The 13,533-nt window shown below is 40.1% G+C and overlaps 1 protein-coding gene across 1 annotated transcript; it reads right to left on the reverse strand.

The window, feature by feature from the left end:
* Positions 1 to 32: 32 nt before the first annotated feature.
* prdx1 (peroxiredoxin 1) lies at positions 33 to 6,733 on the reverse strand. The gene is made up of 6 exons (XM_035799614.2): positions 6,582 to 6,733; positions 5,167 to 5,283; positions 4,776 to 4,929; positions 4,422 to 4,544; positions 4,028 to 4,158; positions 33 to 565 (listed from the first exon to the last, which is right to left on the reverse strand). The coding sequence occupies exons 2-6, from the start codon at positions 5,270 to 5,272 to the stop codon at positions 480 to 482; spliced, it is 600 nt and encodes a 199-aa protein (XP_035655507.1). The 5' UTR covers positions 5,273 to 5,283; positions 6,582 to 6,733; the 3' UTR covers positions 33 to 479.
* Positions 6,734 to 13,533: the final 6,800 nt, after the last annotated feature.

A 13,533-nucleotide genomic window follows, 5' to 3' on the forward strand; every position in this document is an offset into this window, starting at 1 on the left:
GTGTGTTATTATTATAAAGCATGGCAAGAAAAAAACGTTAAAAGTTTTTATTTATAAGGTGAAATGACATTGAGTTGTAAATAAAGAGACAAAAAGCTAACTGAGTTTTTGCCACAAGTTTTGTCCTGTAAAGCTTCTGTTCCTCATTTCAGACTATCCCATCTGTGGCCTAAAGGCAAAAACGAATGTCCACCTCAGATGTTACAAAAATGATACAGCAGAATAAAATAGGCCGACATCAATGACACTAAGATAAGAGTAACTAAAATATAAAACATCTCCAAGCTATACGTTAATATAATCTTCATAGTTTGGTCATAATAATTTCCACTCTACCCAAACACATGAGATAAGGGGATGCTGAAGATGTTGTTCTACAGTTCTCAGGCACAGAGGTAGGCTACTGCTCTTCACCATTGTTCTCTTGAAATGTACTGTAATTCTAGCTGTCCTACAGCAGGCTTCAGACATGTGTCGTCTTACTGCTGCTTGGAGAAGAAGTCTTTGCTCTTCTGCACGTCGGGCTTGATGGTGTCACTTCCTGGTTTCCAGCCAGCAGGACAGACTGTGAGGAAACACCAGAGAAGAAGTGTGAGTTTCAGAACAGTGCAGCATGATAAGCAAAACACACTTTGAACCTGAGCTTCTAACTTTTATACCCTCTGATGATATCTACTATCAGCCTATCATTCCCAGTCCATGCAAAACTGGGATGTTACCTCCAAAGGGAGAGTGGTAATAGTGACCTAATTGCTATTCACATAATGCATGTGACTGCTGATGGTACATAGTGAAATATGCAACCTGGACTCAGGTAACATATATTTTTTTTATTTTTAAATTGAACCTTTATTTCACAAGGTACTTACCCTAGTAAAACTGACTATCCTACCGATCCTCGACTTTGGCGATGTCATCTACAAAATAGCTTCCAATACTCTACTCAGCAAACTGGATGCAGTTTAACACAGTGCCATCCGTTTTGTTACTAAAGCACCTTATACCACCCACCACTGCGACCTGTATGCTCTAGTCGGCTGGCCCTCGCTACATATTCGTCACCAGACCCATTGGCTCCAGGTCATCTACAAGTCCATGCTACGTAAAGCTCCGCCTTATCTCAGTTCACTGGTCACGATGGCAACACCCACCCGTAGCACGCGCTCCAGCAGGTGTATCTCACTGATCATCCCTAAAGCCAACACCTCATTTGGCCGCCTTTCGTTCCAGTTCTCTGATGCCTGTGACTGGAACGAATTGCAAAAATCGCTGAAGTTGGAAACTTTTATCTCCCTCACCAACTTCAAACATCTGCTATCTGAGCAGCTAACCGATCGCTGCAGCTGTACATAGTCTATCGGTAAATAGCCCACCCAATTTACATACCTCATCCCCATACTGTTTATAATTATTTACTTTTCTGCTCTTTTGCACACCAGTATCTCTACCTGTACATGACCATCTGATCATTTATCACTCCAGTGTTAATCTGCAAAATTGTAATTATTCGCCTACCTCCTCATGCCTTTTGCACACAATGTATATAGACTCTCTTTTATTTCTTTTTTTTCTCTACTGTGTTATTGACTTGTTAATTGTTTACTCCATGTGTAACTCTGTGTTGTCTGTTCACACTGCTATGCTTTATCTTGGCCAGGTCGCAGTTGTAAATGAGAACTTGTTCTCAACTAGCCTATCTGGTTAAATAAAGGTGAAATAAAATAAAAAATAAAAGGAAAGTCAATTAAGAACAAATTCTTATTTACAATGACAGCCTACTCCAGCCAAACCAAGACGATGCTGGGCCAATTGTGCACTGCCCTATGGGACGCCCAATCACAGCCAGGATGTGATACAGCCTGGATTTGAACCAGGTACTGAGATGCAGTGCCTTAGACCACTGCGCCACTTGGGAGAAATTGTTACAAATTTCAATTTGTTGTGGCTAATGTTAGCTAGGTTGCTAACGTTAGTTAGGTGGCTAATGTTAGCTAGGCCAGGGGTCAGGGTTAAGAGTTACGTAGGTTAAATGGTTTTGGTTAGAGGAAGGGTTAGCTAACATGCTAAGTAGTCGCAAAGTACCAAAAAAGTACTAAGTAGTTGCTAAAGTTGTCCATGATGAGATTCGATCACGCAACCTTTGGGATGGTAGATGTTTGCATTATACATAGGGCTGTGATGATACCAGTATCATGATGTTTTCCATGGCAAAAATGAAAACACAATGCACACCAAACTCTGGACCTTTAAAAACCTGCAGTATGTAAAATGTTGTGTGCTATAGCTTGGAAAATAAATCAATGTGACTCTAGATGTCAACATAATGATTTTGTTTCCTACATTAGGGCTGTTTTCCTAAATAAATTAAAAATGCTTTGTGTTTTGTTTCCTTGCCACGATTAGTGACCACATTTAAAATACCCAAATGTGAGATAACATGATAGTTTTGTGGGACATTCGCGGGACCGTGTAGCCTACGTGCAAAAAAACATTTGACAGCCGCCACCCCCAGACACACACACACAAATCCCACGCAAGGAGCAGTGCAAATGTTTTATGTTCCAGGAGAGCAATTAAAATGACGTCATCGTTTCTCAGTTTGTACCGACAGATTTAGCCTATTGAATATCATTATAGAATATGCAGCAAATGCATTCTCCAATCTGTCTATGCCCACACATATTGTCTAAATGTAAAAAATATATTCTTAATACCCTCAAACACCAAGTTAGGCATACCTAATTTCAAAATAGGACATGGCATCATCATTGTCATTGTCAATAATAATTATTCACGTTTTAACAGTGAAATCTCCAAAACTTCGTCTGCATGCCAATAATTTGATCTCAATCAGTTTCATGGGAATATGCATTCAAGATCTTCTTGAATTACAGTTTCGTAAGCAAATTACAGCAGATGGTGTTAATTAACAAACAATTTAGCCTTCCTGTACTTTGTTCCAATCAAAGCAAAATCTGCCTATTTTTTGGGACTATTCAACTAACCATCTCATAAGAAATTAGGTGGTGTTTTTAGTGTAATAGTGAAGTTATACAATGCTATTATATTTGGTTATGTTATGAAGAATACTAATTAATCATTACGTGATCTTCCAAGACATTGATTCAGCTTTGATGTAACTTTACTAAACAAGCACCATTGTGAGAAGTGGTGGAGAAACTCCGGTGCGCTCTGAATCGAACAAGCAATTGAAGCGCACCCAGCCTACTCTATTGCCTCGCACATATTTTGGTGATGCAGAAACGAGAAATCACATGTGTGGCTGTTTTATGAAAATCTGGGAAACATTTATGTTTGTTGAGTTTAGTAGTAGCAAATATGTTGAATGAGCAACTAATGAGTATGGAGAGCCTCACAGGTTTGACGAAATTATCTTATCTTTCAATCTAATACGGCTATTTACTTACTTCATCAGACACACACTTTTTGTAAGTCGCAAGGCTATCATCTTGTCTTGCGCAGAATATGAGATTGGAGAAGTGTTTAACATCTCCAGTAGGCTACCAAATGCTTATGATATACTGTATATATTTTCATAAGCACAACGTGACTGCAAGATCGGTTGGAATGTTTGACTGAAATATGGGACAAATAAACATTTTTTCCCCTAATGAGTTGTCGTTGAATTTGTTGATAAAATGCAGGACATGATTGTTTGGAAATGCGGGACTGTCCCACACAATCCGGGACATGTGGTCCCCCTAACCACGATACTAACGAGTATTGTGATACTGGTATCATTAAGGCCCTATTTATACGCCCACCCATCCTCCCCGACCAATCACCCTCCTTTCGTTTTTGCCTCAAATAACCTTTTGTCTTATGTAACCATACCAGACATAACATATCATACTAACTTGGGTGTCTCAGATTTTTGTTTACTGTGTTACATCTAGTCTATGAGACCAGGATGAAATATGGCACTGCAACAAGTTGGGCTAATTCCATGCTGGATAAGGTGGCATGGTTTTTGGAGAAAAAAAAGTCAGCAGGGGTAGTCATGTACCTTCTCCGTGTTTGTCAGTGAACTGAAAGGCCTGCACCAGACGCAGGGTCTCATCAACGGAGCGTCCTACCGGCAGATCGTTGATGGTGATCTGCCTCAAGATGCCCTTGTCGTCAATGATGAAGAGGCCCCTGAAAAAGCAAACAGGGAATAAATGGAGTGATTTTTTTTCTAAACCTAAAGGATCAGACGTATGTAACAGAGGTGGTTCGGTGAACAATGCTTGCGTGATATGTACCTTGCCTGAAACCTGATGACTTGTGTTAGCTACCCAAACCAATGCCTAGGCTTTAGCTTAGCAGGCTATTAACACAGTCTTGTGTTGTGCACGCTGGACCTTGTCGGTCAGAGACACTGAAGTTTGACCCTAGAACCTTTTCTGTTGTGAACCCACCTGTAGGCGATGCCCTCATCCTCCTTCAACACCCCGTAGTCCGTGGAGATGGAACGCAGTGTGTCGGCTACCAGAGGAATCTTCATGGCACCCAGACCACCCTGCTTACGAGGTGTGTTGGTCCTTTAAAAACACACACAGAGAGCGTAAGAGACTGTCTTTTTGTTTTGTCTGAGACCAAGCATCCCTGCAAGTCATGGTATGCAGACGGGACAGGGATAGTAGGAAAGGGGTTTCTGTGAGCATGGGGAATAACAGAACTGTAGTAGCTGCACTGTAACTTATTCTGTGTCACCTAGGGCTTCATTTTCAGGGGGGGCAAAAAAAAAATCTAAGTGAAAAAGCCCCAAGTACCAAGCAAGATGGCAGAAGTGGGAATCGACAGAGGCACCAATGACCTCACAACCGATCTTCCTAAACTCCTCGGCAGCGTCACTGAAGGCGATGATCTCAGTGGGGCACACAAAGGTGAAGTCCAGCGGGTAGAAGAAGAACACCACATACTTCCCTGCAGGCAGGCAGCACAGGACACAAACACAAGATAGACACACTATTAGACACATTGAATTCCAATGGAGCCTGGAAGCAATGAATACATTCAGTGTGCATTCAAGGTAACTAATAGGTCATTAATGTAATAATAAACTGTAAAATCATGAAACCAGCCACAAATCCTAGCACACAGAGCCAAAAAAATCCAGTTCAGGTTCAGAATAGAATGAAGCGTTGTAGTATGCCTACCAACCTCTGTAATCAGACATGCTGATGTCTTTGAACTGGCCGTCTGGCATCACTGCTTTGGCCGTGAAGCCAGGGGCCAGATGCCCGATGCGTGCTTTACCTGCAGCCATCTTCACTTTGCCTGGGGGAAAAGACACTTTACTTGTTTCCTACTGTTTATTTTAAATGTATGTAGCTCTGTCCTTGACCTGTTCATTGTCTATTATTGTTATGTATTATGTCATGTTTTATGTAGACCCCAGGAAAGTTAGCTGCAGCCTTTGCAATAGCTAATGGGGATCCTAATAAAATAACAAATATGTATCCGTCAAATGTGCAGTATAGCAACATTAACTACTAAATGGCAGTAGACAAAAACACTCTGTAAAATAACTGGACATGAAGGATGAACTGGAAAGCTCTTTCTCTATACATATGTACGATTTAAACTTCATCCCCCTGCTGCAGGAAAACTTTCTGTAACAACCCTTATAAAAAGAAAGGTCCAAAATAATTATAATTATAATCCACATAATAAGTATGCAAGATGATTTTTTGCTACAATATTTTTTTTACTACTGATTACAGATCGTACATCTGCAGATATTTTCAGCATTGAAGCTATAAATATAATGTGTACAGAACTGAAAGCAATACAAGGAAGACATAGATTCAAATGAAGAACTCACTTCTTTCATTTCCAACACCTAATCAACAGGTGTTTCCTCAATGAGCATTTATGGCTTTATTTTACGCATCAATCAAAGAGTTCAACTGGTTGTTCTTGCCTGACAAAACTTCACTTTATCACGCACGCAGTTATTTTTCCTCAACGTGCATGTAGGCAAACTTTCTCTTGTGCAGACAATGTTCTCGAACAGGGCATTCGAATACTTGAGTTCACTGTTCAAGGTGAACTGACGCTCTGGCGCACTTTGGAATTTACTCAGCCAATAAACGCACCGCGATTTAGCCGCGTAGGCCTGTGACAGTCCTCTTTTTAATAGGAATTTGATTGTAGTATAGATTCATTAAATCCTATATGAAAATGTGTCGTTTGCTTTAACTTATTTCATAAAAAAATATGTATTACTGAACTAACTAAAAGTGAAAGCAAAACAGGATTGTTTCACAATGATCTGAGTTTTTTTCTCGACAGTGATTTTCCTCATCTGATTTTGACATTCCTCATTCTCACTTTGACATCCTCCCCCAAAAAACGATTGTAAAAGCTAAACAGCATTTATTCTGTCGTCAATGGAAATGTACAATAGATTGAAACACATAAAATTGCACACAAAGAAAATGAGAAGGCAATAAAAGTGTTACTAAACAGTCATGGTATAACTAAGTTTTGACTTAACCGTCTTTTTTCCGTAACCGAAATAATTATTTTTCCCTACTTTTCAAGTTAAATTCAAAGCGTACAATAACACAAACCTCTACTTCGGTCCCACTGCGGCAGCTTGAGACGAGGAGTGCAAAGAATGAGAAGAATCGCTTGAAAATATATACTGCAGCTCAAATTCTCGCGATGTTATAACACCGGCTATGGCCACAGCGCAGTCATTCAGTTGTTATGAGTATTTGACTACCTCACACTGCACCATGACTTTGCACATTTCCTTCCTCATTCCAATAACCTGCGGTTAAAAACTTGTATGAGTAAGGATGAGTAAGGACTAAAACACAGTAGTAAATAAATTATGCACCCCACCCTTGTCTTCTTTTATCATCTTTTCTCATTTCTATTCTTCACAACATGCAAAACTTATGTTACAACTTATGTTTAAGCCTACATAACATAAGTGACAGTTATTGCATAACATATTGTGGTCAATAATGGCTGATCTCTCGTGAGGGTATCTCAGAGGGAGTTGGGATATGCATAAAACATTTTTCCATATCACACATGTACAAGCACCCCCTATTTGATCTTTTGATATCTAAATTCTTATAACCCTACAATTAAAAACTTGATCTTGTCATCTTCAAAGATACTGTATGTTTCTCAGTGATTCTCAGGGAGAGCAGCAGAAGCCCACATCAGCCCCCTCCTACGAGCCCCTATCCTAATCCAAGTGAACAGTCATGCTGGGGTCAATATGTTCAGGGGTAGAAAACTCCTCGGGGGCCTGATTGGTGTCACACTTTTTCTCCATCCCTAGCAAACACAGCTGATTTCATCAAATTGCATTCTAAACTGAAGATCATGATTAGTTGATTATTGGAGTCAGGTGTGTTAGCAGGGGCTGAGGCAAAACTGTGACACCAGTCAGGGCCACGAGGACTGTAGGTGCCCACCCTGCGTCACACAGTCAGGAAGCTCCCATCATGTGACCAGTGGTGGAAAAACTACTCAATTGTCATACTTGAGTAAAAGTAAAGACACCTTATTAGAAAATGACTCACGTAAAAGTGAGTAAAAGTCACTCAGTAAAATACTGCTTGAGTATAAATCTAAAGGTATCTGGTTTCAGATGTACTTACGTTTTGTGGTGGTAAAAGTACTCAATTGTCATACTTGAGTAAAAATTAATTCTATAAGTCAAATTCTTTATATTAAGCAAACCAGATGGCATGATTTTCTTGTTATTTTCATTACAAACAGCCAAGACATAATTTACAAACGCAGTACTGGTGTTGAGTCCGTCAGATCAGAAGCAGTGGGGATGACAACACATTGTATTGATAAGTGTGTAAATTGGACCATATTGTTGTCCTGCCCGAGTATTCAAAATGTAATGAGTACTTTTGGGTGTCAGGGAAAATGTATGAGAGTAAAAAGTCCAATGGGCTGCTATAGTCTGAGAGGGAGAATGAGAAGATGAGAAGGTGGACCGGAGGTCATTTTTGATAGCTTACTACTACTATAATTGACTTTAATAAAAATAATATGTTTCTTGCCCATGATAAAGCTATTTATCAGTGTCATTGACCTCACAATAAGCCAGATTCAAGTAACTTGCATTGTGGTGCTGAAACTTGAAGTGGCACAATCAATCGGAAATATAAAGCTCATAGTGCTGAAAGTAGGCAACTGTCTTCATCTTAATTAAAATGTATATTAACAACAAGAGGGCTTTGTGTTGGAGCCCATTTCTTCCTATTTAAGAAGTAAGAGGTAGGCCTGCCTGTTTGACGTATTCATTATCTCCAGCACCAAACCATGGCACGTTTCTATGACCTGTGGTTAAAAATATAAGATAAAAGGTCCTAAAAATGCTTCTCTGGAACATCACAGGGTAGGATTAAAAGTAAGAAAAACAGTGATTTTCTAAACCTGCAATGTGTTTCTACCAAGAGGAAGAGTATTTTCTTGCTCCTCATGTCACTGCATATCTCATAATGTTTAAAATGTAGAAATGCGTCGTTTTCACATATGTAGACACTGGTTTGGTGCAGGAGCTCCACATCTGGCTTCTTCACGTGCAGGATTGTCTGAGGGGGGGTGGAGGGGAGTGCTGAGAAATATTGCTGTCTGTAATAAAGCCTTTTGTGTGGAAAAACTCATTCTGATTGGCTGGGCGTGGATCCCCAATGGGTGGGCCTGGCTGCCAACTGGGTGGGTCTATGCCCTTCCAGGCCCACCCATGGCTGCACCCCTGCCCAGTCATGTGAAGACCATAGATTAGGGCCTAATTCATTTATTTATATGTAACTCTGTAAAATCTTTGACATTTTTGTGTTTATATTGTTGTTCAGTATAAGAAGAGTAGCCAGCAGTTAAAGTGTACATTTTTCTGCGTCGGTACTCTGTCTGGGGTGGAAAGGTAGGCCTAACTTTTGAAAGTACTATGCTTAGCTTCATAATGACATCTCAGAATTAATTATTTACAAACAGGGACATTTTCATTGCAAACAAGATTCATTGATTTGGCATTGAAGAAATATGATAAGATGAATGCATAGGCCTATCTCTCAGACTCTGTCCTTCTTAGCCTGTAATGGTGTGTGGTATTAAAAAAGATTCTCCTAAGGTCTGCAGTCATGTAAATTGATGTAGAATTGCATGACGATTACATCCATGTAACCCTTATTATAAATAATGTACACTCCCCTTCTTACACCACTGCATGTGACCTAACACGGACGCCCCTATAATCTACACACACACACACACACACACACACACACACACACACACACACACACACACACACACACACACACACACACACACACACACACACACACACACACATATAATCCACATTATATACAGCAGAGGGTGTCCAATTACTACCCAACTTAATTACCTCACGTTGAAATGACACTTTATGACATCCACTTTATTCCCTCATCTTCAACCTCGGATTGTTTAGTCTATTGACCTTCTTCTACTACTACTAGTACTACTAGTGTATGGGGTCACACTAACAATGCCATAGATGGGGTGATGGAAGACTATTGACCACCTTAGCATACTTACTCTGAGAATTCCAGTAAGGATCTGTTAGAATAGCCTCGTATTACCAGACTTTACATTGCACATGAATATATATGTTAGATCTGTGTTGGCATTTAGGGTTGTGGTTAATCGTAACAACATTCTGTACTTAACCACAGAAGGATTTTTCTCAGTTTTACTTCCTCTTCACCCCCCTCTACTAGTGTTATGTTGCCCTTGTTGGCTTAGTAGTAAAATATCTCGAAGGAACACACCTAGGTGCATAGTCCGTTACAATATCAAATACCTTAATGGTGGCAGCACCTTGTAATGGAGACATTTTAAGATTAATAAAGTTCATATTCGGTTAAGAGTCATTTTCTGTGTTCTATTTGAGACACTAATTTGGGTACGGGTTAGATTAGAGAGTTTAACAGTCACTTGTACAGGGTTGCAGATGTAATTACATGGTACAGTGAAATTCTTTAGCGCTGAGCACCAACAAAGCAGGACAAAGTGAAATAAAACAATACAAATATATGCAAATGTAAATAATAATATATAGTGTACATATTAACAACTATGGGGTGGGGCAGGGTAAATGACAGATGAGGGGGGGTGGGGCTGTGTGTAAATGTACATTTGGGGAGAAGAAGGGAGGACAGGGGGAGCAGATTGCTGACGAGTGGTGGCTATTCAGTATTTATTTTTTTTACCATTATTTAACTAGGCAATTCAGTTCATTAAGAAAAAAATATTATTTAAAATGACGGCTTACTCCGGACACCACTGGGCCAATTGTGCGCTGCCCTATGGGACTCCCAATGACAGCCAGATTCAGCCTGGATTCAAACCAGGGACTTTAATGACGCCTCTTTCAGTGAGATGCAGTGCCTTAGACCGCTGCGCCACTCGGGAGCCCAATGTGTATGATGGGTTGATGGACACTAGACTTGATGCTAGACTTGATACTGAATGTTCATGATTGTTAAGTGATTGGCGCCAGACTGGAGGTACAAGGACCAAGGACACTGATTGATATTGTATTCTGTGACACTGTGATTCTGTAGCAGCTGATCTTGTGACTTCCTACAAGCCTCTCATTGGGTGTTTACAGAACATTGGTGCTGTCCCACTTGGCAGACATCAACTCAACTTTCATTGAAATGACGTTGAACAACGTTGATTCAACCAATATGTGCCCAGTGGGGTGAGATTTGAATATAAGGACCTGCTTAGAGAAGGCGAGTTAGTCATTTTCTCTGCTTCTGTACTGGAGGTGTCTCCCTGTTGCAACTTGTAATTTACTTTATTGAAGGGGGCAGTATTCGGAAGTTTGGATGACCGATGTGCCCAAAGTAAACTGCCTGTTACTCAGGCCCAGAAGCTAGGATATGCATGTAATTGGTAACACTGAAGTTTCTGGAACTGTTAAAATAATGTCTGTGAGTATAACAGAACTGATATGGCAGGCAAAATTCTGAGGAGAATCCATCCAGATTTTTGGGGGGGAGGTCACAGGCCATTTCAATGCTTGTCTGTGGGATATTCAAAGGAATTCCTCCAAGATTGCAGTTCATATGGCTTCCACTAGATGTCAACAGTCTTTAGAAAGGGTTTCAGGCTTGTGTTTTGAAAAATGAGCAAGTAGTTGTAGTTTTTTAAGGTGTCTCTCATTAGGACTCTAGTCTTGTGGCGCGCATGGATGAGGGCGCGCACTTCGTTATTTATCTCCGGTATTGAACATACTACATTCAGTCTTAAATGTTATTGTTTATTTACATATTAGGGTACCTGAGGATTGATTACAAACATTGTTTGACTTGTTTGGACGAAGTTTACCGGTAACGTTTGGGATTCCTTTGTCTGCATGTTGAACGAGTGGAACGATGGATTACTGAATCAAACGCGCCAACTAAACTTACTTTTTTGGGATATAAAAAAGGACTTTATCGAACAAAACAACCAGTTGTTGTGTAGCTGGGACCCTTGGGATTGCAAACAGAGGAAGATCTTCAAAGTTAAGTAATTTATCTTATTGCTATTTTTGATTTGTGTGATGCCTCTGTTGGTTTGAAAAGTGTTTTTAATGCTGGTGTATGCGGGGCGCTGTACTCAGATAATCGCATTGTATGCTTTCGCCATAAAGCCTTTTTGAAATCTAACAACGAGGTTGGATTAACAAGAAGTTAAGCTTCTAAACGATGTAAGACACTTGTATTTTCATGAATGTTTAATATTATGATTTTTGCATTTTGAATTTCGCGCTCTGCAATTTCACCGGATGTTGTCGAGGTGGGGCGCTAGCGGAACACCTAGCCCAAAGAGGTTTTAACGACCACTCTCATTTTTGTCCAGCTATTACACAACTACACTAAGAAATCATATGTCTCCACAGTGGTCATGTAGCCTGATCCCAGATATATTTGTGATGTCAGCTCCTAAGGCCAATGGGACCAGGCAAGCAATTTTCTGCCCTCAGATGAAAAGATGCTACAGAGATTATTGTGTGCAATCTGAAGGGCCCAGTGCCTCCCCTCCTCTCTCCTTCACCTCACCCTTCTGCTGCTGTCACTGGGATGATGTCTTTACATGCCGTTGCCATGGACACCACATGAAGGGCCAGATAGGAGGGGACCAACACAATAAACTCTTATTAAATTAAACCTGCAGGCAGCAATCGGTGGGCTACAGATCAAAAAGAGGCATGTGCAGCTTTCAAAAACACATTAATACAGACAGAAATAGTACCTACCTATATCAGCATCATCAAAACACTAATTACATTGTATTTGACTGTTCGAAGTGCACTAGACCTTAATCTGTTCTCTATTCTCATATACCGACTGCCAATGCAAATGTGTTCCTTCTGTTGTTGCTAGGGACCTATAGAGATACAAATGTTATATTATGGGAGTATGAAGCAACTTATATACTGCCATGTACATGTAAACAGGATATTACACACTATGTCATCCAGACTTATATAATTGAGCCCATCAGCTGACTATTTTCCTCACAACAACAAGAGCCTTGTGGTGCTCAACAGCCCCTCTTGTGGATGAAGACAGGTCGGGATGATTAATTTTCACCATAGTAGATCAAAATGGTCAGCTTTCTAAGACCTGTTTTACTTGAGTGCAATAGATTTTAGTTTATTAATTCGACCATTTAAAAAAACAAGCACATATAAAACGTGAAAAAGCCATACATGCACATGAGTAAAATCATTGAGGATAACACACAAAGTCTGGGACTTATTGTTACGTCCGTCGTTAGATGAATGAGACCAAAGCGCAGCATGGAAAGTGTTCATGATTTTTAATAAAACAACAAATTACAAAACCGAACGTAAAGTTCTGCAGGGCTAGAAAGCAACTATGCAAAAACAAGATTCCATAATCTAAGGTGGGAAAAAGGGCTGCCTAAGTATGATCCCCAATCAGAGACAACGATAAACAGCTGCCTCTGATTGGGAACCATACTAGGCCAACAAAGAAATAGAAACATAGATTTGCCCACCCAAGTCACACCCTGACCTAACCAAATAGAGAATAAACAAGGCTCTCTAAGGTCAGGGCGTGACACTTATTTCCATTGTGGTCCTCTTGAGACAAGATGGCTAGACAAGATCGAACACAGTATGGCAGTGAAATAATAAAACAAAAACATAGAAGAAGAACATCTATCTCATCATTCCAGTTACATCATATGGGTTATTCATATGGGTACAGAAGACATCAACCATATTTTTACCTTATTTTTAAAGCTGCCCAGTGAGGACGTTTATTTTATGGGATGAGGCAACTCATTCCATTCTGAAGCTCCAGTATACAAGAAAGTACCTTTCCCAGCATTACTCCTGAACCTGTATAAGCACACATCAGCAACACCTGATCTGGTGTTGTGATTGTGTGCATAACTAACACGAGGAAAGTAATCACTTAGATATCTGGGCGCAGGACAATAAATACTCCTGTAAACCAAACCTAGTCTAATCTG

This window comes from Oncorhynchus keta, chromosome 23, assembly GCF_023373465.1.
Source record: "Oncorhynchus keta strain PuntledgeMale-10-30-2019 chromosome 23, Oket_V2, whole genome shotgun sequence".
Taxonomy (NCBI): domain Eukaryota; kingdom Metazoa; phylum Chordata; class Actinopteri; order Salmoniformes; family Salmonidae; genus Oncorhynchus; species Oncorhynchus keta.